The sequence below is a fragment of the Ursus americanus genome, chromosome 11, assembly GCF_024610735.1.
Source record: "Ursus americanus isolate L20-20 chromosome 11, mUrsAme1.1.p, whole genome shotgun sequence".
Taxonomy (NCBI): Eukaryota; Metazoa; Chordata; class Mammalia; order Carnivora; family Ursidae; genus Ursus; species Ursus americanus.
In genome coordinates, this window is record NC_142137.1 from 15,421,220 (window position 1) to 15,443,409 (window position 22,190).

General features: G+C 38.4%; 1 protein-coding gene across 3 annotated transcripts in view; it reads left to right on the top strand.

The window, feature by feature from the left end:
• FHL5 (four and a half LIM domains 5) overlaps window positions 1–7,056 on the top strand; it is a 44,658-nt gene extending 37,602 nt beyond the window's left edge. For 2 of the 3 annotated variants that reach the window (XM_045807039.2, XM_045807040.2), the window contains exon 7: window positions 3,341–7,056. In XM_045807039.2, the coding sequence (XP_045662995.1) occupies window positions 3,341–3,504 (164 nt within the window). In that variant the 3' untranslated portion in view covers window positions 3,505–7,056. The remainder of the gene's footprint in view (window positions 1–3,340) is intronic. The other variant, XM_087865329.1, reaches the window with a different exon arrangement.
• The last annotated feature ends 15,134 nt before the right edge of the window (window positions 7,057–22,190 follow it).

The window sequence follows — 22,190 nt, forward strand, 5'->3', positions numbered from 1 at the left end:
GCTCAGCAGCTGCCCCAGTGCTCTGTTCCCCACAACTTGTCTCCATCCCTCAGCTCTGTTACCTTCCCAGCCCTCGCACTGAATTCCGCTGCCAATCCCAGACTATCGGGTTCCAAAGCTTGGGCTCTTCACCGCTCCACGCCCCTGCCTCTACACATCTGGCAGTTCCTGCGGTCAGGGGAATAAGCCACCATCGCTACCAGTTTTAATTAGAAAATGGGACTTCCAGAAATGCATCAGTACTGGGAGCTCATAAATCTCCTTGGTGGAATCTGCTGTGTGACCATGCATGCTCTGGTTGATTTATTCTAGACTTTTCTTGAACTAGCCAGAAAAAAAGCAGGGGGTGGGGGGCTTCCATGAGGAAAGGAGAAAATTAAACAATTCAAAATGGGTTTAAAAACTTCCCGGGCACTCAAATGGCTAATCCTGACCTGCCAAGAGCCTGTGTGAGCCCTGAACTTGAGGAGTTTCAATTCTGGTCCATCACAGATTCCTGTATCTAAGTGACTTTTTTCTGTGTGGCTGTTTCATGTTAATCACTGAGCCCAGGTCTTTCAGGTTCAGGCAGAAAAAACACATTGTCCTGCATGTAAAATACGGATGATTGGGAACCACAGATTTGACCCAAAAGTAATCCAAATAGAGGATTATGTATTTAATTTAGAATAATCCGCTTTTTGATAATTCTCATAATCTTCTTTTGGCTCTGATGAGAGACACCTGAGACTAAAATGCCTGCAAAAACTTCCAACTCACTTCGCAATTTTTTTTATCTGATTCTGTACATACATATATACATATATATGTGTGTGTGTGTATATGGATGCTTTGCGGTAGTGTTTCTTTAAAATTGAGCTCTTTGAATTAATGTACCACAGGGAATTCTTATGCAGCCATATATTTATCTTTTGAAAGTTGCACATTCACGCAATGTGTCAATCTAAGAACCTATGTTAGGGTGTTTTCAAAATACTTTTTTATATTAACTAAATCTATGAGTCTCAAGTGTGACTTTTTTAAATCTCATTAGAATAAATTTGAATCATTTGAATGAACTCAAGGGAGAACTGTAATTTTTTTCTCCTCTAAGAGAGGATCAACCTTTCAAATTTTCTGGAATGAATGAAGCAGCTTGATGTAGCAGGAAGTGCTCTGGACTAGGGAGTAAAAGTCCTTGGCCTTGCCTCTGCCCCTGACTATGTGTGACCATGGGTAAAGAACTCTCCGTGGAGGTCCTCATTTGCCGTACTTGCAAATGAGGAGTTGAATAGGATCACATCTTCACTTTCTGCCATTTCTGTTTATTTTGAGTAAAAGGAGTTCCAAATGTTATTTCTTCAGAAAGGAATGCTAATGTTCCTGGTTATGGTCTTTACAAAAGATAAATTCAGACTGAATTTTGGGGAAGTTAAGAGCACAGGTTCTGAAGCCAGATGGCCTAGGATTGAATCCCAGATCTGCCACATACCAGCTGGCTGATTTGGGCAAGTGGTTGAACCTCTCTGTTCATCAATTTTTGACTGCAAAGTAGAGTTGAGGATAGTATCTATTCATGAAGGTAAGGCGAGAGCTATATGAAGCAGTAGCTGTGAAGGGCTTAGAATAGTGACTGACTCATTTTCAAGTGCTCAACAAATGCTAGCTCTTATTCCGCTGAATTTTCAGTAATAAATGAAGCCAAATAAAACAGGTGCCAGAGACCAGTTTCTTGAGGGATTTCTTACTACAAATGACCCTCATGACCCGAGGGAGTAAATGTATCCTAAATTGAAACAATTTATAAACATCTCACATGTTGAGTCTGCCTTTCTTAAATTCCTACTACCAGATGCTTCTAATTCTCTCTTCTTTGTAAAAGTCTGGAAGAATTATTTTTATATTTACCACTTGTACAGGCTTACTAATAAAATCAAGGAAGACTCATGAGCATCCAAATGCAATATGTGTAATAATTAGTTTTATGAACAGAGATGATTCATGCATATATAGGACATGATTCTTGCAGTCGGCATATTAATGTTCTGAATAATATTCAGGGAATTAATTGGTTCATTATTGATTTACTCTTATTAGCAAGTAATGATCATAGCATCATAAATAAGCAAGCTATACATTTAATCAAAGAAGGCAAAGAAATTTGATGTGCATTTATTTATAAACTAGTCAATTTCATGTAAAGACATCAAATAACATTTCTAGTATGGAAATAAAAGTCATTATTGTATTTAAGGAGAGTTTATCTGAAACAGAATGCTTATTCACATTTTTGGTTCCCCAAATGGAATATTTAGAAATTATATGTGAATCAACACATGAACTATGTTGGCCGCACTCTTTGAGTAATGAGCAAATCACAGGAAGTTCGTAGCGTGATGATCACTTGGAAAAGACTTGGCAAATAAATAAATACCCAAGGCATCCCCAAGCCTTTCCCAATCCCTACACCTTTTCTCCTTTCCAACTCTTCAAAATCAATTCCTTAAACTGTAGCCTGGATCCATATTAGGGATATAGAAAGAGATTCTCACTGAAGACTCAAATTCTACTACCTTTCATAGAAATGTTATGGCTCCCGTGAAGCCCAGGTAGAAGTGATGGAGGCTGACAAGGCACTTCTTAGAGACTAATTACCGCACAGCATGGCCTCAGTGGCCAGAGTGATCAGACTCACAGATCTTTGCTACAAGCCTGGGCTGACGTTGTCTCTGGGGAACGTAATCAGATCGTCATGTTAGGCTAGCTACATGACGGTCTGGATGAAATCTATTGGGAGCTTTTGGAAATCATGTCCAAAACCACATTATGACCATGGAACTTTATCTTAGGTAAAACTAAACACAGAAATAGAGGAAAGAGAACTCAAAGTCACTAAAACATCAGACACCAAGCTAGGAAGTATAGATTTATTTTATTGTACCTTAATTTTGCTTCTAAGAAAACAGGGTCATGAAGAGAGAAAGAAGATATTCATACCTAGATATCTATGACTTTGAATCTTTCCCCACTTCCCACAGCATTATACTGTACTTCCTTACCCATCTTAGGTGATCTTTATCTGTTTCCAAAAATACCTGCTTTGTATATTAAGATTCTACCTACTTTTGTAGATTATGGAAAAAGTTGGCTGGGAATCAGGCTGGATCTCATCGGAGGAACTTGCCTAGGGTGACATTCCCAGATGGGCACAGGGCATGGGAGGCCGCATTCCTTTTCAGGTTACTTGTCTCTATATAGTCTTCTTGCTCTTTGCTGTTCTCTGCAGTTCCAAGGAGAATACCTGGTGGAATGCTTAATCTCTTCACTGAAAGAATATTCTTTTCCCCCAATTCCTTTACAGGTCTCAGAGGTGCCAAGTTTATCTGCTTTCAAGACCGCCAGTGGCACAGCGAATGCTTTAACTGTGGGAAGTGCTCGGTCTCCTTGGTGGGGGAAGGCTTCCTGACCCAGAACAAGGAAATCTTCTGCCGCAAATGTGGCTCTGGATTGGACACTGACATCTAGAGGGAGACAATCTTTCCTCACTTGAAATCTGCCTTGTTTTTGTTCTCACTAAATCCAGAACTTCCTTGAAGTAGTATTTTTGACTTATGTTTTAGCAAATATTAGCATAGAGTTTATAGCGGGAGGATTTTTGCATACAGTCTGATTGAACTGTATCATAGGAGCTCAGAAAAAGCACAGTCGAACAGGATGAATACAGCCTAACTCACAAAGGCATCTCTCCTTGCAAAATACTGCACTCTGCTATTAAAAACATAGGAAAATATCTCCTTATTATAATCAAACATCTGACCTATACCTAGAAGTCACGGATGTTATTCCTGAAGACTGTTTTTCAGAACTGCAGAGTAAAAAAGGAAATTAAGAGAGTAAGTTGACAGGCACACGTGAAGCTAGTGTTTGCATTCCTAGCTCCTAGTTATATATAATGCGATAGATTGGCTATTCATGGTAGAACAACAAAACGGATCAGGGAAAACTGAGTAGTAATCATCCTATTTGAGAATTCTGTCACTTTATCCTTCTTTTATTCACACATACTGACTTTGGAGTTGCAACACAAAGCTGCAATTTGCCCTCATCCATACTGCTTCCACAGCTGGTTGGTTCCCTGTTTAAGAAATGGAAATGAGAATTTGGACACTATGGCTCTCATACTCTGCATGGGTATAAAGGGGTCCTCTCAACCTAGGGAGAGTCAAAGCCCAGGTTTCAACACATGTTGTGTCAAGTGCATTTTCAAAGCCCAGAATGATTTTTCTAAATACTTATAGATTCCATGAAAGAGAAGTCGGTTCTTTCAAATGAGCTAACCAGGGTAATCATTGTCCCCAAAGGCGAACCTTTAAAGTAAATAGATCATTAAGTCATCACTTGTGGAAATGAGTTTTAGGGAAGGGATTGAGCGATGGAACATGACTTTCATCCAGATATCTAAAGGCATAATAGAATGCATAATTAGCTCTGAGCTTCATGCATTTTGCCTTCTAAAATTACATAGATGATTAATGGGAAGACATAAAAGTGGGCTTTAACAAAATCTAGTAATAATAAGAAGTGAGAAAGAATAATTCACTGCTGATAATTCAGGACCTGCAAAGCAATATGACAGAGCGATGTGGGCTGTAGATGAGTCGTCCCCACTGTTGATCACACCTATGCCACCCACCTCACCCCATGCCAACCATGTCCCAAGAGTTCCAATCTCCTGCATGGCCCAGAGCTGCATTCCCAACCCTGAGCAGCCATTCTACAAATAAGTCAGTGTTTATTGGTCACAAGAGAAGTAACAGCCTTAGTGAAAAGTCTATCACCATATGCGTTCCTTTCTACCAGATATCAACTGATGATACCCTACCTAGCTGCTTCTGGGCAATATTTTCCACATTATGAGGGACAAATGGAAGCAACCTCTTTTCTCCCTCGTCAATTATTGTCCTTGTTATAGTGTCACATAGCTGGAGTAGAGGGAGGTCAGGAGAAGAAACCCACACAGACATAACATTTTTATAAGTGTCTTCTCTCAGAAAACCACATAGCATTAAAGGTTCTGATTGAAATCTAATTATACGATGTAGCTGATTACAATGATTAAATAGTATCACCAGAGATGCAATTAAAATTGTTATGGAAACACAATTTTTGAAATAGTTCAAAAAGCAAGGACATTTGGAGATGCCAACAATTTAGAGCTGCTAATAAAAGGGCAGGTTACAAAAGCGATTTGAAAGATATAACTGGGTTTTTTTGTTTGTTTGTAGTAACGACACCAAAATAATTTTTCACATTCACGGCATAAAATGCAGGTAACACTACCAATATTTTTCCTGCATTGTTTGAAATTGCACATATAGAACTAAATACACCAATTGTTCTATGATCCAGAACATGATAGCGCATTATATATTTAGAAAACCAAGCCCTTCTAGGTCTGGATAAATATACAATATGTAACACTGTCTCACTTAACCAATTATAGGAAAACATGCAAAGTGTAATGTTTTCTGAGTTAAACAATAATATTTAAGCATTTTGCCTTGTGTATGGAGTGAGTATGCCCAGGACCAAGCCTGCATTCTATCTGTACAATTAAAATTCACAGAATCATTTCTGAGATAGAGATTCTGTTATCCTTTGATACGTATACTTAACTATATATATTTTCACATATAAATAATGCTATATTTAGAATATAGCTTCATTATCAGGTATGTTTTGTACCGTGCACAGAGTTAGAGTTCAAACTGTCGTGGTTCTGGGGTGGTGGGAGATCAGGGTATGGAAATGTGAGATTGCCAAATACAGAGATCTTCCCTACAGCTGATAAACAGTGCCACTGTGGACGTAATACACAGATGCAAAACTACGAAGAACACCTCATTAGACTGCCATACACACGAAGATCCAAGTAGAAATCCTGCACTATATCCTATAATTGATTTGGGGTCAGTTAAGAGAAAAGCTCTCTAGCTGACCTATCCAAAGATGGAATAGACTGCCTCAGGGAGCAGCGGGCACCCAATGATTCACGGAGAGACATCTGCACAGGCAGGAAAGCAGTTAGAAGCCAATCCTGTATGCTAATAACAGCCAGACAGCTTGGAGGTAGCAGAGAGACTGTGCCAAAGAGCAAGAAGAAATGAGATAGCTGAAGAGAAAAGGTCAGAGGAAGACAGAATATTAACTCTGAGGACAGAAGCTTTATATCTGATACAACAGGCACTAGAAAGTTACTAACGGCTCTTAAATCGAGGAGAAAAGCATTATGCCTGTGTTTGTGGAGCATTATGCTAATGATTCCGTATGGCCTAGAACTGAAGAGGGCAGGATTTCAAAGGCTAAGTCTCTTAATGCAGTAACACATTTGGTGAGTGGCTACAGAAAAGAAAGAAGGAGCAATGTGTAATGCGGGCCAAGAGCTATCGATGAGAATACAAGTCAACAACTCAAAGTATTTTATGTTATCATGTTAGCATTAAATATGACAAAGAAAAATGCAGAAAAGTATTTCTGTTTCCATAATAACAGATACGGTGCCCAAGGCTTCAATTTTCACTTAACAAGATCATAAACACATTATACTGGAACAATCTAGGTTCACTGGTTAAGTGAAGTATGACAACGTACCACCACGGATTCAAAACTTACACAGTCACTATAACTTTAAAGAAACATTAAGTTATACATCGGGATGAAAGACTGTCCAACCACTGTGAAAATGCATAATGCTGTCACGAATGGTGTTGGTTAAAAATTGTTGTGAAATATAGAACCACAAACAAAAAATCAACCTAAAAACATATGCCTGATGTTAGTAACACCATTTTTGAATTTAAGAAAGAAGGGGTTTTTTAATCTACTTGTATTGATAATAATTCATATTTGAAATAAGAAAATGATTGTTACAGTATGTTTAGATATATTTAAGTGAGCACATAAATTATTCCGAAATACATTTAGATAGATATTTACTATTGTAATAATATAGTTTTTACTTATTTTACAAATTATCATTTTCAGAAGTTTCTTATGCTGAATAAATGTGCATAGTACAAATTCCTCAAACTGTTGTTAGAGATTTATTTTTTACATTAACTGTGCCAGTATGGAATAGCTTTGTGGTGTTTCTACTTCTATTACATAAGGTAGCATGATGACTTTCACCTTCTTGTCCCATCCATTTTTACAATACCCAAATTAACTATATGTTCAGATACCATTTCAGAGTATTAATATAAAAACAGCGTTAACTGAATTCTGTCTGACCCAAATAGTAATGCCTCTCTTGTTAAACTAAGAGAAACACATCTGTGATCTTTCTTACAGTGATCAAATTTTTAAATATTCTAAACTAGGAGTTATTTTATTTCTAATTATCATTTCTGTGATTCTAAAAATATCCTATCAGAAAAGGCCCATTTTAATTTAATTATCCTGTTTTGACTGAGATAGTCTTTAGCTAATTTCTTATTTCCATATTGGAGGAATTGCTGGAATTCTTAGAGATTTTAAAGTTAATGGGTACACAAAGGATACAAAAATACTGATTCGAAGGGATATAAACATAGGCACCCAATGTTTATAACAGCATTATCTACAATAGCCAAATTATGGGAAGAGCCCAAATGTTCATCAACTAATGAATGCATAAAGAGGTGTGGTATGTATGTAAATATATATGCATATATATGTATATATACATATGCATGCGTAGGTATATATATAATGGAATATTACTTGACCATAAAAAAGAATGAAATCCTGCCATTTGCAAAGACATGGATGGAGCTAGAGAGTATTATGCTAAGTGAAATAAGTCAGTCAGAGAAAGACAAATACTATTTTATTTCACTCATGCATATGGAATTTAAGAAACAAAGCAAATGAACATGGGGGGGAAAGGCAAACTAAGAAACAGACTCTTAACTATAAAGAACAAATGGAGGATTACTGGAGGAGAGGTAGGCAGGCAGATGGGTTAAACAGGTGATGGGGATTAAGGAGGACATTTGTGATGAGCATTGGGTGTTGTATGTAAGTGATGAATCACTAAATTCTACACATGAAACAAATATTACATTGTTAACTAACTGGAATTTAAATAAAAAATTGGAGAAGAAAAAAATAATAAAGCTCTTGGGTACAGAAAACAGATTGGTGGTTGCCAGAAATGGGGAGTGGAGGAGGGTAAAATTGGTGAATGGGATCAAAAGGTACAAAATTCCAGTTATAAAATAAGTCATGGGGATGTCATGCACAGCATGGTGACTATAGTTAATAATACTGTATTGCATATTTGAATGTTGCTAAGAGTAGATCTTAAGAGTCTCATCACAAGAAAAAAAATTGTAACTAGTATGATAACTTGGTAGGTGATCGTTTTGCAATATATACAAATACTAAATCATTAGATTATATACCTGAAACTAATATAAGGTTATATGCCAATTATATCTCAAAAAAAAATTACGGTGGCTTTAAACTCTTATTTTATCCAAAGAGAACTTTGTGTCTGTAACACAAGCCTTTAAGAAACTAGCTAATTCACACTAAAAGCATTAGTTAGGTTCTCTTCAGAATTATGTTATAGATTATGAGTTCATTTAATGTCCAGATGTGTCCCACAAAGAAACATTGGGAAAAAACATCTCTTACCAAATATTTCTAGTTCATTTTTGAAAATTACATGGCTTTGAAATATAATGAAATTTGAACGGGTAACTCAAAAAACTTTATGCCTTGGAATAGTGTTTCTTCAACAAGAGTCAGGATGTCACTAGAAATTTTATCCTGAACCTCTCCTCCAAGAAGTGTCAGACCTTTAGATCTCTATTATTCAACCAGAAACATTTTAAGAGTTAGCTCGGGGTAACTGTAAAGGTCTTATAAAGAGGACCCTTTTTTAGGGACAGGTGAAAAAGATCTATCAAAACTTGGGGAAATATGTCATAAGATAGATTTGACCTTACAACTTTTCAGAAATTACTGTATCTGTATTTCTTATGCCAACATCACAAAGGGACACCAAGGAGCAAGGATACCAAGAGTCTTCACTTAATCCTCCCAGAGAAATTAGAGATAAGTCCATCCACTAAGACATCCGTATGGCTTCCAAGATGGTACTAAATATGCACCATCCAGAGAAAATTAGAGACGTTCTTCTTCAGAATTCTGACCTTTCTGAATTTTCCTGAATGACCAGCTTTAGAACCAGTTACCTCATTGAATGTGAAGGTGGGAAAGAGATTTCACAAACTGGGAACCAGAAAGGAGGGAAAACAAACAAGATTCATGCTCAAATTTGAGTCTCTATAAAAGAAATAACAGGATTTATGGGTATCCGGAATGACTGGTTTGTATATCTCTGTGGTTGAAAAGGAAACAGCTCACTGTGATAGAATTATGATCCACGTCACAGAGGAGCAGAGAGTATTTGGGTCAAATATTTTCCCACGAATGGTCATAAATTTATGGAGTGGATGTCCATAAAGGGTTCTCTGAACAAGAAACAGTAATGAGCTCAACAGACATCCATTCAATGACTCAAACAGTGACATTAAATGCTATTCTCATCACACGCAAAAACAAAAATCAAGTTTGATATTTATGGAAGCCCATACACTGATTTCCAAAGGCTTATTCTTTCTTTATACAAATGACAGCCTATCCCTGGTTTGTCTCTACAGCATCACGTATGAAGCTGTTTATCTGAGAACCCCAATCCAAGCCCTCAAACAGGAAATGAATGAGGAAGTATGGATAAAGGACAAATGGAGAAAAAAAATGGTGATAAAAATTGACATTCCTGAAAAAACAGAAAATTAAATAGAATTTTTAAACTTTTCCCCTGTATTATCAAAAATTTCCGAAACTACAAGTCATTCGCAGGAAACAAACTAAATGGACTAAAAAATTGCCATAAAATTTTGTACTTGAGAATTACAATATGGTATCCGTCTCCTCCCAGCAAGGGAAAGTGCTCTCTCAGATGCCACCAAAGGTTACATAGTTGCCAAAGTCAACAATCAGTTGTTCTTCAGCGTTCTCTGCTGTTGGAGGTATTTTCTATTGTTGGCTTCTCCTTGTTTTTTCAAAATCTGATTGTAATAATCACTTCACTGTGTATATGTGTGACAAATGATCATGGTGTACACCGTAAATATATACAATTTTTATTTTAAAAATAAAATAATTTCAAAAAAAAAAAACAAACCACAAATGCTCAGAGGCAGTCCCATCAGTAGATGTTGACAACAGTCTTGGAAACAGATCCTCTAACATGGTAATGATATTAAATATTTTCCTTACATTTATGAGATATTTTTTATGTTCAGTACATTTGTCGTATTACTTTCATACATTGCTGGGGGGAGAAAAACACTTCTGGAGCACAATTTGGCAATGCATATTAAAAGAGCCTTTAAATTTTTTTCATAAGCTTTGACCAAAATATTCCAATACCTAAGAACTTACACTGGGGAAATCACTGAAGAGCCACACAAATATTTTTTTTTAAAAGATTTTATTTATTTATTTGACAGAGATAGAGACAGCCAGCGAGAGAGGGAACACAAGCAGGGGGAGTGGGAGAGGAAGAAGCAGGCTCATAGCAGAGGAGCCCGATGTGGGGCTCGATCCTGTAATGCCGGGATCACGCCCTGAGCCGAAGGCAGACGCTCAACCCCTGTGCCACCCAGGCGCCCCCACACAAATATTTTACGCTAGAATGTTTATTGCAGTGTTAGTAAAACCGACAAGAAACCAACCTAAAGGTCCAAATAAAAGGGAATATATATGTATATATATGCATATATGTATATATATGTGTATATTTATGTGTAACTATATATATTGTAATTATACATATAATTATATGTATATACTTACATACACACACACACACACATAAATAAAAGGGAAAAATTAATTATGGTAGCTAACTGCAATGAAATACTTTCAAAACAGCCATTAAAAACATAACTTTAAAGGGCGCCTGAGTGGCTCAGTGGGTTACGCCTCTGACTCTTGATTTTGGCTCAGGTCATGATCTCGGGGTAGTGATCTACAGATCATGAGATCAAGCCCTGCGCCGGGCTCCATGTGCAGCGGGGAGTCTGCTGGAGATTCTCTCTCCCTCTCCCTTCCTCACACACTCTAAACAAACAAACAAACAAACAAATACATAAATAAATAAAATCTTTTTTAAAAAGACGTAACTTTAAGACTACTTAGCGGCATGGAAATATGTTCATGATGTAAGGTTAAGTGGAAATAGAATATTACAGGGCGCCTGGGTGGCTCAGTCGTTAAGCTCTGCCTTCCGTTCAGGGCGTGATCCCGGCGTTCTGAGATCGAGCCCCGCATCAGGCTCCTCCCCTGGGAGCCTCCTTCTTCGTCTCCCACTCCCCCTGCTTGTGTTCCCTCTCTCGCTGGCTGTCTCTCTCTCTGTCAAATAAATAAATAAAATCTTTTAAAAAAAAGTGGGAATAGAATATTATAAAATAACATGTATGATATGATCCAATGTTGCTATTTATGTGTGAAGGAAACGTCTACAAAGAAATATAATAAAATTTTAACATTCGCAAAAAAAAAAATTCTTCCAATAGCCTCCATGACACCAGTCTCTCTTAAGTCTCCTAAAACTTTGTACGCAATTTATCTATTTCTTTTTTTTTATGATTTATTTTGTTTTATTTTAGGTTTTTAATGTAATATTTCACTAGGATTTTTTAAAGAATTCTATTAAATAAAAATAAGAAAAATCATCGATTTCTTACAATATTTCTAAATATTCTCTTCTCAAGCTTCTTGCTCTACATTTTCTATGTTAATGACCTCCTCTAGTTTCAGGATTTCAACTGCCCTTTTCTGTGTGGTTGCATCCCAAACGTACATCCTCTGCCTTAAATTCTGAGGTACGGTCTCAGACTTTTCACTGCCTTCTAGACAAATGCAACTCAGTGTTGTGCGAACAGTTCACTGCAACTCTATTACCCCTCCTGCAAACTCCACTTATCTTCCTATGTCCTGCATCTTAATTAATGCATTATCCAAAGACAGCCTTTATAATTTATGATTTGGGCATATGAAAAGATGCTCAACACCATTAGTCATTAGGAAAAACACAAAGTAAAACCACGAGATACCGCTTCACACAGACTAGAATAACTATGATATATAAGACAGTAACAAGTGCCGTTAAGATGTAAAGAAACAGGAATGCTCGTACATTGCTGGAAAGTACGTAAAATGGTGCAGCCACTTTGGAAAATATTTTGGCAGCTTCTCAAAAAGTTAAATATAAAGTTACCATAAAACCCAACAATTCTACTTCCAGGTACCTACCCAAGAGATGTGAAAATATATGTTCACACAAATGTTCACGGCATCATTATTCCTAATAGCCAAAAAACAGAACTCAAGTACTCAAATGATGAACAGATCAGCAAAACACGGTATAGGCATAGACTGGAATATTACTCAATTATCAAAAGGAATGAAGTTCAGGTGCATGTCACTGCATGGATTAACTTTAAAAACATTATGCTGAGTAAAAGAAGCCAGACAAAAAAGACCACACATTGTATGATTCCATCTATATATAATATCCCGAGAAGGCACATCTATAGACAGAGGGAGGATGGGCGTGAGAATGGGAATTAATTCTAAGTGGGAAGGAGGGACCTTTATTGAGGGGGTTGAAAATATTCTAAAACTCACTTATGGTGGTGGGTGCACCACTTGGCAAAATTAGTAAAAATTACTGTATTATGTATTTGGAATGAGTGAATTCAATGATATGTAAAATATATCAACAAGGCTGGGTTTTGTTTTTTTTTTAATCTCCCTTGACTCTTCCTTTCCCCAGTGCTTTACTTCTGAATCCTGCAAGAAAAGCTATAACTTTTTAATTTTCCCTTGCAAGCTTTTATTTCCCCAAAATACCATTCCTTTTAATTTTTCTGTGCCTAGGAGTCTCCTCCTCTCACCTGCCTGTCAAAATTTACTCAACCTCTAAAGCCCAGATCAAAGTTACCTCTTGTGTAAAATCTTTACTAACATCCCTTAGAAAAATGTAATCATCATTCTTCAACTTTTCTAATTCTGTGAGAACTTTGAACGACTTGATTTAAATTACAAGTTAGGAATGGGAGAAGACTGTCTTTGGAGCCAGAAAACAACTGTGTTCAGATCTCAGCTCTGGCACTTCCTCGGTGTGTGACATTCCGTAAAGTTACTGAACTGTCTGGACCTTGGTTTTCCGATTTTGAATCGGGGATCTATACTACGAACTTCAAAAAGTTGCGATTAATATTAAGTGAAATATATGCAAACTGTTTCACATCTACCTGGCACATATTTAACTCAGTAATATTTTATTAAATATCAATTACCTTCATCTTCCTTCCGACCCCCCAATCCATCCCTAGGCCATGTGTTTATTCACCTTTCATAAACCCAGTGCTTAGCAAAACGTCTGGCACTTGATAGACAACAACGAAATACTTCCTAAACTCTAGTTGTGCAAATATCGTCTCTATACTTGTATTCTCCCTATGTCGACTGTCAGTTGCCATGACTGAACGGGTAAATCCCTTTTGCTGCTCACCTTGAGCATCTTACGGGGAGTGGCCCACGTAAGAAGCAGCTAGACTGAAAATCAGAAACTGTGATTTCAGGTGTCTGCTTGGAATTTTTCAAGTTGATGTCACTGTTTCCTCCGTCTAGAGACTACTGATCTCTAGAGTGTGCCTCTCGGCCAGCACTCACGTGGTTGTCCTGAGACACTTACTTCTCAGGTGTTCTGCAGAAGAACGGGCTGTTTCTGAGGTTTCCCTCGAGGACGTCGAACGTCGATTTTGCCTACACCGCACGGCTTTATGTGAAGCCAGACCATCCCAGGCCTGCCGACTTGGGAGTCAATCTGTCCAACAAGTTGTGTATCATGTACTCACAGACACTTAGAAATGTAATTGCGCTTACTTTGCTTAAACGGCAAAATGCACTCTCGGTGTCTCTCAAATGTGCAGAGGATTTTACTTTAACCTATTGCTGAGTATGTGTAGCTTTGGGCATCTTCAATTCTCTTATCGCGCGGGAACAGCATGCGTGGGCTGCCCCGGTCCTCCCAGGGTACGGCATTGCTCTCGTTCCTCCTTATTATTCCCCTGTCCTTGACAGTTTCACTTCTGTTTCGGTGTCTTCCTTTCTCTTAACGTGCATTAATTCCCTCCAGACTTAGATTCCGACTGTTCACAGAATTACTTTGGGTGGAATGCCAGAAAATAAACATCTAGGCCCTTTTTGAATCTATATTGCCTGGTCCTGAACCAGTCCGCGCACTTCTGCTCCCTGATGCTTCTATATTAAGCTTTGTGTGTAGCTTCTAAGGATGGGATAAAAGGGTCCTGAGGCCAGCAGATGTTCAGAGATGGGTCCTGAGATTTGGGGAAATAAAACACTCCGGGGATTGAAATTGTAGTTTAATTCTCATTCTTAGGTTTCTCACGAAATCTCTCTTTATCCCTCATCAGAAATATGTTTCCAGATACTGAAATGAGGTCTTTCCCAGTTGGTGAGCGGAATATCAAAATTCACAACGATTTTGATTCCCAAATGCAAAAAAAAAAAAAAATCCTTTGATTTGTGGCTCATTTTCTAACGCGGGATCATTGTTGAAAAATTCTCAGCTAATTATCTTTTTTTGTGTGAATGATAGTAATCTCACGATGAGAGCAAATTCCCCTTCAAATACCTCCGATGCCAAATGCAGGCAGGTGTAGGCGACTCTGCGGTACTTCTTTACTCCCCTCAATACAGACTCCAGGCTGGAGTGCCACCACATCCCCCGTATGGTGCAAGCAGTTGTCTTTGTTTTCCACAACAGTCTGATAAAACGGTACTTTCAATTATTCCCCTTGTACAGATGAGGACACCGAGGTTTACAGAGATTAAATGACTGCCTTGACTCATTACAACATAGGCGGGCCTGACTCCAGAATCTACGTTGTCAGCTATGCAAATGATACCCTGGATACACTATGCCTCCTCTCTCTGCAGAGAACCTGGAATCGGCATTTCACATCATTCTCCACATGCTCCCTCCCTGGGGGTGCCAATCTTCCACCTGTTGATATCTTTCTCTTTTGTCCTTTTCACTTCCATGGTACAAGGCTTCATTACACCTCACCTGGACTCTTTAAATTGCCTCCTAAAAAGAACTATGTTTCCATGGCTCCATGGCCTCATTCTTTTGTCTATCCCTCATACTTCCTCCACCAGATCATATTTCTTAAGTAATGCCCGATCACGCTCTGTCTTTCTTGGCAGCCTTGTTGGCTCTCTCTCTGTAAGATTCCTTCAAAATCTAGCCCCCTTCTCTCTCCTGAGGTTTCTCTCCCAGTATTTCTTCCACACTGGAATACACATCCTTGAGGATGGAGTCTTTGTATATTCTTTTCACCAGTATAAATGTACCATCTAGAGCAGAGCCTGGCAAAACAGGTGCTCAAATAAGAATGAAGAAATCTTGTGGTTTAGCCAGATCTTATTACTCATTGCTCCTAAATTAAATAAATCCTAGATTTTTTTCCAACTTGATTCCTTTGCTTAAAATAGTCTCCTACCGAGGGAGTCTTCTCTACCTTCTCCACTTATATGATTTAATTTCCATTAAAATTTATCTATTATTCAAGGTATAGCTCATAAGTCAACTTCCCCCACTGGAAACATCCTTTTCCTTCTCCATGCTTTGTTTATAATAAATTGACTCAAGAATGGGGCAATGTCAGGGGCACCTGGGTGGCTCAGTCATTAAGCGTCTGCCTTCGGCTCAGGTCATGATCCCAGAGTTCTGGGATTGAGCCCTGCATCGGGCTCCCTGCTCAGCGGGAGGCCTGCTTCTCCCTCTCCCACTCCCCCTGCTTGTGTTCCCTCTCTCGCTGCCTCTCTCTCTGTCATATAAATAAATAAAAATCTTTAAAAAAAAAAAGAATGGGGAAATGTCTTATTCAGCTTTGTATCCCCCATAATGTTGAATATAAAATAAGCCTAAATAAAGGTTTGTTGATTATTTAAATTGAACTGAGTCTGGGTACAAGCCAATTCTGAACTTCTTCCTCATAATTAGTAAATACTGGTACACATGCAAACAAATAAGAATGGTAAAAATAGTAATGACACAGAACACTAAGTGCTTTGCGTGGATTTAATCCCTCCAGCAGCCCTACGAGGCAGGTACTATCATTTCTGGATGGGGAAACTGGGGAACAAACAGATTAAGTTCTCCAAATTCCCAGAGTTAGCACAAGGAAGATCCCCAACTTTAAATCAGGAGGTTTGACTTTAGAGACCATGCTTTTAACCTTGACACTACTGCCTCCTCCAACATTGGAAAAAGGAGAATTTTTTAAAAGAGCCAAATATAGACACATTTGTCTATGCCACAGGCCTGTAAGCATTCAAACATTTAGAAATTGAGCATACAGTAGCCCCCCCCCCATCTGCGAAGGATACATCCAAGACTCCCAGGGGATGCCTGAGACCACAGACAATACCAAACCCTATATATACTATGTTTTTTTCTATACATACACGCCTATGATAAAGTTTAATTTATAAATTAGGCCCAGTAAGAGGTTAACAACAATAACTAATAATACAGTAGAGCAACTGTGACAATAATACTGTAATAAAAATTACACGGGTGTGGTCCCTCTCTCAAAATATCTTACTGTACTGCACGCACCCTTCTTCTCGTGATGATGTGAGATGATAAAATGCCCACAGACTGAGATGAAGTGAGGTGAATGACAGATCATTAGGCTACCATTGACCTTCTGATAGGTCAGAAGGAGATCCAGATCTGCCTCCAGATCGCCCTTGACCCCTGGGTCACTGAAACTGCAGCAAGCAAAACTATGGATAAGGAGGACGACTGTCTTTGGTTTTCTATTCTATTGAGTGTCCACAATTTTTTTTTAAGCAACATTACAAGAAGTCATGAGATCTAATGCATTTTTTTACATTAAAAAAATTAACCAACAGATCAATAAAACTGTGAGAACAGATTTGAGGCACAATTTGTGGAAAACACAAATTGTTTTGTTAACACAAAAACATTCCCTTCCAGCAGTAGGAGGCCTGGAAATCATAGTTTTGTGATAAAATGTTGAGTCTTAAAATAAAGACATGGTTTATTCTTTGAATTATCCACTAGATGGCAGGAAATTGTTACTGTCCAAAGCAACTTGGCTGGATTAATCCCAGCTCCTTAGTTTCAGATTTACGCAAATGCTTTTCCCTCTACTGCTAGCGGGGCTGGCCTTTTCACATACGGCATTTTAAAGCAAACCACTATTTTTAAGCTGGGAAAAACCAGAGGCTTTCACAGTAATAAATATTAGGTATGAGTATGCTAATTATATGTTTGTGTTGCTCTGTTTTAACATGGTACGAACAGATGCACAGACATTTGGGGAAGGGCTGGGATCCCACATAGAATGTTCCATCTGCATGTCAGATATTAAAGTTAAGCAGAAAAGCCTCCAGTAGGATGGTTTTCTGTAACTTTCAGGCCACAGCTCTCACTCCTGTTACACGGTAGTATTGCCCGAGGGCCCTACCCCAGACCCCAAATCTCTGATGGTGGAGACTGGCCTCCGTATTTTTTCAAAGCCTCCTCATATAAAATAAGAGGATAGGACTAAACATTCTCATCTTTTTTCCAGCATCAAATTCTAGCATTAGTGTCTAACAACATACTCCATGAGTGCAAGAGCTAATTCTGTTCTAGGCCCTTCATGAATATTAATTTAGTCAATCCCCAAAACTATGACAGACTGGAGGAAAGTAAGACACAGAAAAGTTTCACAACTTGCCCAAGGCCACACAGGCGGAGGGAAAGATGAGACCCGACCACGCAGTCTGGTTCTAGAGTCTGAGCATATAACATGTTTTAATTCCCTCATAAATAGTTGACTAGTGAATAAACTATATCCATCTCTATTTTTCTACCCATATCTAAAATTGTACCTGCATGAACAATTATGGTTCCTACATTGTTATTTAAGCCGTAAGTGCTGACCTGTTTGGAAAATTAGCATACTGTATCTGGGAACTGTGCTATGGCAAAGGCCAACCCCCCCCTCAAAAAAAAAAATCAGTATATTTGGGAGTGATGTTTTTCTGGATGAGATTGTAACTGAACTCAGTAATCTCTGGTATTTTGCAAAATAAGAGCATTTAAAATGCGCTTACTGGAATTTTCAAGAAAATTCTAATTAAGTAAAGCGTATAAACACCTGTTGACAGAAGTTTGACTCCAGAGCTCATAATGACTAATAAAAATTGAGTTCTGTCCGTACTCTATTCTCTTTTTTTTAAAACCTCACTTTTTTTTTTTTTCCTGGCATTGAACAGGTCTCCTGACCCAGCAGGGCGACCTTCCTTAGAAGCACAAGTGGGTGTGGAATAGATTCTTCCCCACTTGGCTTATCAAGCTGAATTCCCTGGAGCTTCTCTTCGAAAAGTCATTAACGCTTTTTGTCAACATTGCTCACTAAATGAAGACCTAGGGGACAGAGGCAAGTAGTAAGTATGATGTACAGTTGCTGTGAACTTTCGGATGATCTGTCTTTGAGGAGAATAAATGTTCACAACAACTAAATGCCCCCTAAGGGTGACCATTATGTGGTATTATTTTTTTTCTTTTTATGATGGAAAAAATACACAAAAGCAGAATGAGTGAGGCAATGAACACTCATGTACCCCTCACCCAAATTCAATAATTATTAACTCTCTGCCAACCTCTTATCTGTACCTCTACCTATTCCCTTTACCTCACATAACAGATCATTTTGAAGCAAATCCCAGACATGACATTATTTTATCTGTAAGAATTTTAGGGTCACTCTCTAAAAGAAAAGGGCTTTTTTTAAGAGAACATAATCATTATGGTATTTAATTAGTAATTACATTTTGAGAACCCAGTTTATCTAGATTCCATTCATTATTAGATGCCCCGGCCCTGAGGAGCGTAGGTTAGCATTGAGGAATCGAGTTTTTATTTTCAGAAAGTGTTTTGTCAGATACATTTTAACCAGGAAGAATATAAAAGTCTTCAGTACTGCACCAAAGTTTACCTTATTTTCCCCTATCACTCTGTTTAAACTTTAGACTATGTTTGATTCTTGTTAAATAGTTGTAATCTCCTTAGTAACCATTTCTTTGAGGAAAAAAAATGTTTCTTCTGGGTTAAACGTCAGTAGCAAATGGTGTGTTAGCTACTGGAACACAGTGATTTAACAAACCACAGAAGTCTGCTGTACGTCCCCCAAACTGTGGATTGGGTGATAATTTTTCAGCTGTGGAGAGACTTTTACTGCAACTGGACAGTGCAATGGAGGGGAGCTGTCTTTGGAGGAAGGACTCTCAACAAGGAAAGGACTTGACAACAGCTCTTTGGGCTTAGACGTTCTCTCCTGAAGACATAGGACCATCAAGGAGGCTGTCTCCCCAGGCAGAGATTTCTTGTGTGCAGTTAGTTACTTAGTGCATGAAGTCTCTGAGGTGTGGGCCACGGCGAGGAGTATTTCTCCCGTGCTGTGTGCAAATTCCCGGAGATCAATGAGAAGCTTTTTCTAAACCATTGTCCCAGTCTGGACTGGCAGCCACCCAACATTTATCTGGGAGAGCCAGGCATAAATTCTGGCCTCACAAAGTGAGAAGGTGCAGAAAGGAAAGGCGACAGTTTACAATTGAAGACTATCTTCGGGGTTCCCAAAGGGCCCTAGTGGCCAATTTTAGAGTTGGAATTGCACTTGGCTCTTTGTTATGGCTCTGGTCCCTGAGTGCACTCTCAGTGGCAGAAAGCCAAACATGAGGAGAAGTGAGATATAGCAGGCTACATGAAAGTGATATATCTATCAGCCTAAAATTAACTGAAAATTATGCACGGACATATTTAGCATAGGGAACCATCCTATCTTAAACAGTTCCCCAAAATGTATCTGATAATTTCTTTCAAAGACCTATTTCAAATTTATCCATTTATCATCGAACTGATTCATGATCAACACTGTCTTCCCTCCTCTTTTTCTCTAGCAGTCTGGTTTTCTTAATCTTTGTTCTGGCACTGTCCTTTTCTTTCAAAGTACACTATCTAAACAAGTTCAGCTATTCTAATCGTCCTGAGTCACGACTTCCAGATATACTTAACATCACCAACTTTCTCCTTCTGTCAGGTAGCCAGTCCTCTTCCTCATTCTCTGTCTGGACAACATCCTGACACATCTAGCAGAATCAGGCAATAGAAGCATTTCTTTCTCTCTTTCTCTCTTTTTATTAACCAAGGCAACTTCACTACCAGTTATCCCTGGTAAGAGTCAAAACCATGTCTTTCTCTCCCATACAGAACCTCAAACCCTTTGTTCTTTTCTCCCACATTCAATTATTTTACAAAATGGTTTTCATTCTTTCTATAAAGAATGCATTTCTTTCACGATGACCCAAGCATTGATGATAACTCAGGCACTTCATATACAGACTTCTGTACCCTGGTCAATGTATTACCCATTTCTCACCTCTCTCCCAGGAAATCTTCTGGAGATGTGTTACATATAGTGCATCGAGGCATCACCTCTGTCCTCCTAAAGCTCATGCAATAATTCCTCAGCTGAATAAGTGAAGCAGCAAAGAGCATATATTTTGGTGTCAGAAACACCTGCATTTAAATCTTTGTTCCATCCCTTACTCACTAGGTGACATTGGCAACGTTGTATACCTCAGCTAGCTTTATTTTCTTTATCTATAAAATGGGTATGATAATAATAACACTTTCTCCATAGCATTGTTGCAAGGATTAAGTTAACTAATACATAAAGTACTTACAAGGTGCCTGGCATGTAACTGTTTAACATGTGTGGGCTTTGGGGATAGAAAGTGAATTGAGAAAGACTAAACTGTAGGATGTGCCATTTCTCCTTCTTCCTTACTCCCACTCCACCCAACACACACACACACACACACACACACACACACACACACACAGTAATAAGAGATAAAGCTGAGTCAATGAGGGGCGCCTGGGAGGCTCAGTCTGTTGAGCAGCTGACTCTTGATTTCAGCTCAGGTCATGATCTCAGGGTCATAAGATTGAGCCCCACATCAGGGTCCATGCTCAGCACAAAGTCTGCTTGTCCCTCTCCTCCACCTGCTTACATGCGTGCTCTCTCTCTCTCATAAATAAACAAACGAATAAATAAATAAATAAAATCTTAAAGAAAAAAAAGTGAGTCAATGAAGCAGGTAGATGAAATGGACGCTAACCCAAGAGTTAGGAAGTTTAGTTACCCAACAGGCAGAGTCAACAAGAGAGAGTTTCCAGAATGATGAGTTAATATCAAATGAAGAAAAAGAGGATGGAAAAGATCAATTAAATTTGATAAGAGTTCATGTGTATGCTTATTTTTCATATTTCTTACTACATTCTATATTACCGTTCAACTTCCAGCTTTGTTTAATCCATTCTCCATGTACTGAGTTTTATTCAACTAGCTTTGTCCTCTTGGCAAATCTTCTGACTCATATTTATAAACCAGTTACCAAACATTAAATAAAAAAGCTTTTGTATAGCAAAGGAAACAGTCGACAAAAGCAAAAATCAACCTACAGAATGAGAGAAGATATTTGCGAATGTCTTATCAGATAAAGGGCTAGTATCCAAAATCTATAAGGAACTTATCAAACTTAACACCCAAAGAACAAATAATCCAGTCAAGTAATGGGCAGAAGACATGAACAGACATTTCTCCAAAGGAGACATACAAATGGCCAACAGAAATGAAAAAATGCTCCACATCACCCGGCATCAGGGAAATACAAATCAAAACCACAATGAGATACCACCTCACACCAGTCAGAATGGCTAAAATTAACAAGTCAGGAAACAACAGATGTTGGCAAGGATGCAGAGAAAGGGGAACCCTCTTACACTGTTGGTGGGAATGCAAGCTGATGCAGCCACTCTGGAAAACAATATGGAGGTTCCCCATAAAGTTAAAAATAGAGCTACCCTATGACCCGGCAATTAAACTACTAGGTATCTACCCAAAAGATACAAATGTAGTTATCCAAAGGGGAACTGGCATCCCAATATTTATAGCAGCAATGTCCACAATAGCCAA